This window comes from Chinchilla lanigera, unplaced genomic scaffold, assembly GCF_000276665.1.
Source record: "Chinchilla lanigera isolate Chin_1 unplaced genomic scaffold, ChiLan1.0 scaffold00002, whole genome shotgun sequence".
Classification (NCBI taxonomy): Eukaryota; Metazoa; Chordata; class Mammalia; order Rodentia; family Chinchillidae; genus Chinchilla; species Chinchilla lanigera.
The window spans coordinates 33,798,620-33,801,219 of NW_004955403.1; the positions used below are offsets into that span (position 1 = coordinate 33,798,620).

Sequence of the window (2,600 nt, forward strand, 5' to 3'; positions counted from 1 at the left end):
CGGGCCCTTCCTGCGCCCCCTCCAGCCCGGCGGCCTCGGCAGAGCCCCGGCCCACGGGGCGCCTCCCCCGAGCCTGCTCGCCCCCCGCCCCTGCCAGATCCGCAGTCCCCTCTCCGCCGCCGACCCCGCGATCCCTCTTCGCGCTCGTGAGCTTGGGACTAACTTAATACTGAGCCTTTGCCCTACAGCTCAGCTCCTGAAAGCGTCTCCATTCCCAAACTTTTACGGTAATCGTGGACCCCCCCCTCCTCCTGCCCTTCGCGCGGGAGCCCCGCGGCCCCCGCTGCCGGAGCGCGCCCAGAGGCTCGCAGGAAGCAAACCAGGAAGTCAGGGCTGCTGCTGCCGCAGCAGCAGCTCCACGTGGCTGATTTATAGCTAGAAGGATTTATTATTATTATTGATCTTGCTTCTTACTGTTCCTTAAGGAAGTGAATTTGTAATGGAAAGGCCCGGGTGAGATGTGCAAATATCAGGGGATTGGAGGAGCTCACTGGGAAAGCCCGTGCTGCCCTTTCTCTTCAGCTAATTAGAAGAAAGCCAGTGCCTCCTGCGGATGAGCGATACCGTTCTTGTTCTTGGACTGATGAGTTTCTACTCGGAGGAACGGGGATTTCGGCTGGTTACAGCACTCCCCCATGGCTTCTAACCACAGACCTGATTTTTGCCGCTTAAGGGAGATTCCTTGTCTGCCTGTGAGACCTCACACAGGAAAGGATGTTGCCAGATGCTTGGCCAGTCCTACCCCCCCCAACCCCGCCAAATATTGTGCCCGTTATTTCCCGACAAAGATGTCGATCACTTTATATCAGAGTGTGTGTGCTTACATTATCAGTGTACCATACTCTAAACGGCCTGATTTAAGTTAAACAGTGTTCAGAATTTTATTCTAAAGTTTTAGGATGGTCAAAGTTTATCTTTTTCCCAGTATTCCTCATGTCGCCCAGGTTTTTTTTACTTTAAAACAAGTAAAATCTGGTTATTTAAATCCACCTGGGTAATGAAACCTTACATGTGTGGACTGATTTTCACAGTCAGAGAGGCAGTTTTTCATTACTAAGAAAATAGGAAGCTATTTTTACTGTTAATTTTTACTGTTCTGAGTATAGCAGGGCAAGTATGCAAATAGAGAAGCGTTCTTGCCCCTAAAGAGATTGGAGTGTTTTTTTCTGATAGACTTCGGAAATTCGGCCCCCCTCTCCACCTGTAGTTTTGCACATAGAGACCTTGAAATATGTGTCAAACGCCACAACATGAGAAATTTATATGTTTGTAAAAGCATGTTTCTCTGAGTTCTAACAATGTGTAAAAGAAACTGAAAGTGTACTTTAGAATTTGTGCCTTTTATTACACAAGCTTGGAGGCAGCCTTTGTAGAGTTGACAGAACTCTTTAGAAAATAAGATGCTACGGTTAAAACTCAGATCAGAGCAAGTGACACTTATGCCATCCTAGCCTAGGGCTCTCATCCTCCAAATAATGATTATAAGACTTCATAATATAACCAAAAGAGTTCATTGAGGCCAAGTATATATGCAAATATAAAGTACAGGTAGTGTGGTGGACTAAGTCCCCATGTGTATGGATGTAATTCTTGTTTATAAATGCTATACTTACTATTGTGTGACAGCGATTAGTTAGGCAGGGATCATTCTGGCATGTCTAACCTAGGATAGTGTTCACTGGGGAAGAGCGTAGGGACTGTTACCTAACAGGAGGGACATAGGAAATGGCCAAGAGAAACACACCGGACTCCACCAGATGTGGAATCATATATAACATGGGGCTTTCAGTTCAGAAGCCACCTGGCCTTGGAAGCAAGGTAATCAGGAGAAAGGAAAAGTTTTGACCTCCTTATGTGTACAAGATACTTTACATTTATTTCATCCAACCTTTATCCTGCTTGAGATTGTTCTTATACTGAAATTCAAAGCACGATTTTTAACCTCAGAGTTCTTGCCACTGTGTATGTCATCTTTTAGATGACAACGATGTGATATACTGTGTTATGTATATAAACGTTCTCAGAAATGATATAGCACATCAAGGCCTAAAGATATGTTCGTTTTCAGAATTCTTCCCTATATCCATTGGGCTGAAAAGGAATTGTGCCCATCTTTGGACTGCATTTCCCTGGGGCTGTCCTCATGCCTGCCTTCATTATAGAGAAGCCATCCTGAACATCTGAGCTTCCAAATGCAACTTGCTTGCCTCTGGCCCTTTGTCCGGGGAGTTCTTTTTGCCTGAAATATCTTCTGATGCCTTAACATTAAACTTGCTTGTAAGTTACAAAAAGCTTTTTCTGGAGTCTGTCCCATATCCCTCCCCACCACTGTGCTGGGATAGGAACCCCGCCTGGTACTTGCACTGGACTCTACATTTCCTTCCCTCGTAATTGTCACTATGTTGTAATTGCTTAATTTTTACCACTCCAAGAGGCTGGAGACTTGTCTATCTAGTTTTTTATTCTATCTTTGTATCTGGGTTGTAGAAAAGGCTCAATAAATATTTTCTGATGGAATGTTGAGTGAATAATTGGATCCAGACTACAAAGAAAAGACGAAACTTGAAAAGTCAGTATTGCTTCAACTGCTGTCCTTGCTT

At 44.9% G+C, this 2,600-nt stretch overlaps 1 protein-coding gene across 1 annotated transcript; it reads left to right on the forward strand.

Annotated features, from left to right (window-relative positions):
- LOC106148314 (predicted GPI-anchored protein 58) lies at positions 1 to 803 on the forward strand (the record flags this gene model as incomplete). Its single annotated transcript, XM_013513317.1, is given in 1 exon segment — positions 1 to 803. A coding segment is annotated over 1 exon segment (379 nt), but the record flags the coding sequence as incomplete, so codon positions are not given.
- Between the last annotated feature and the right edge of the window lie 1,797 nt (positions 804 to 2,600).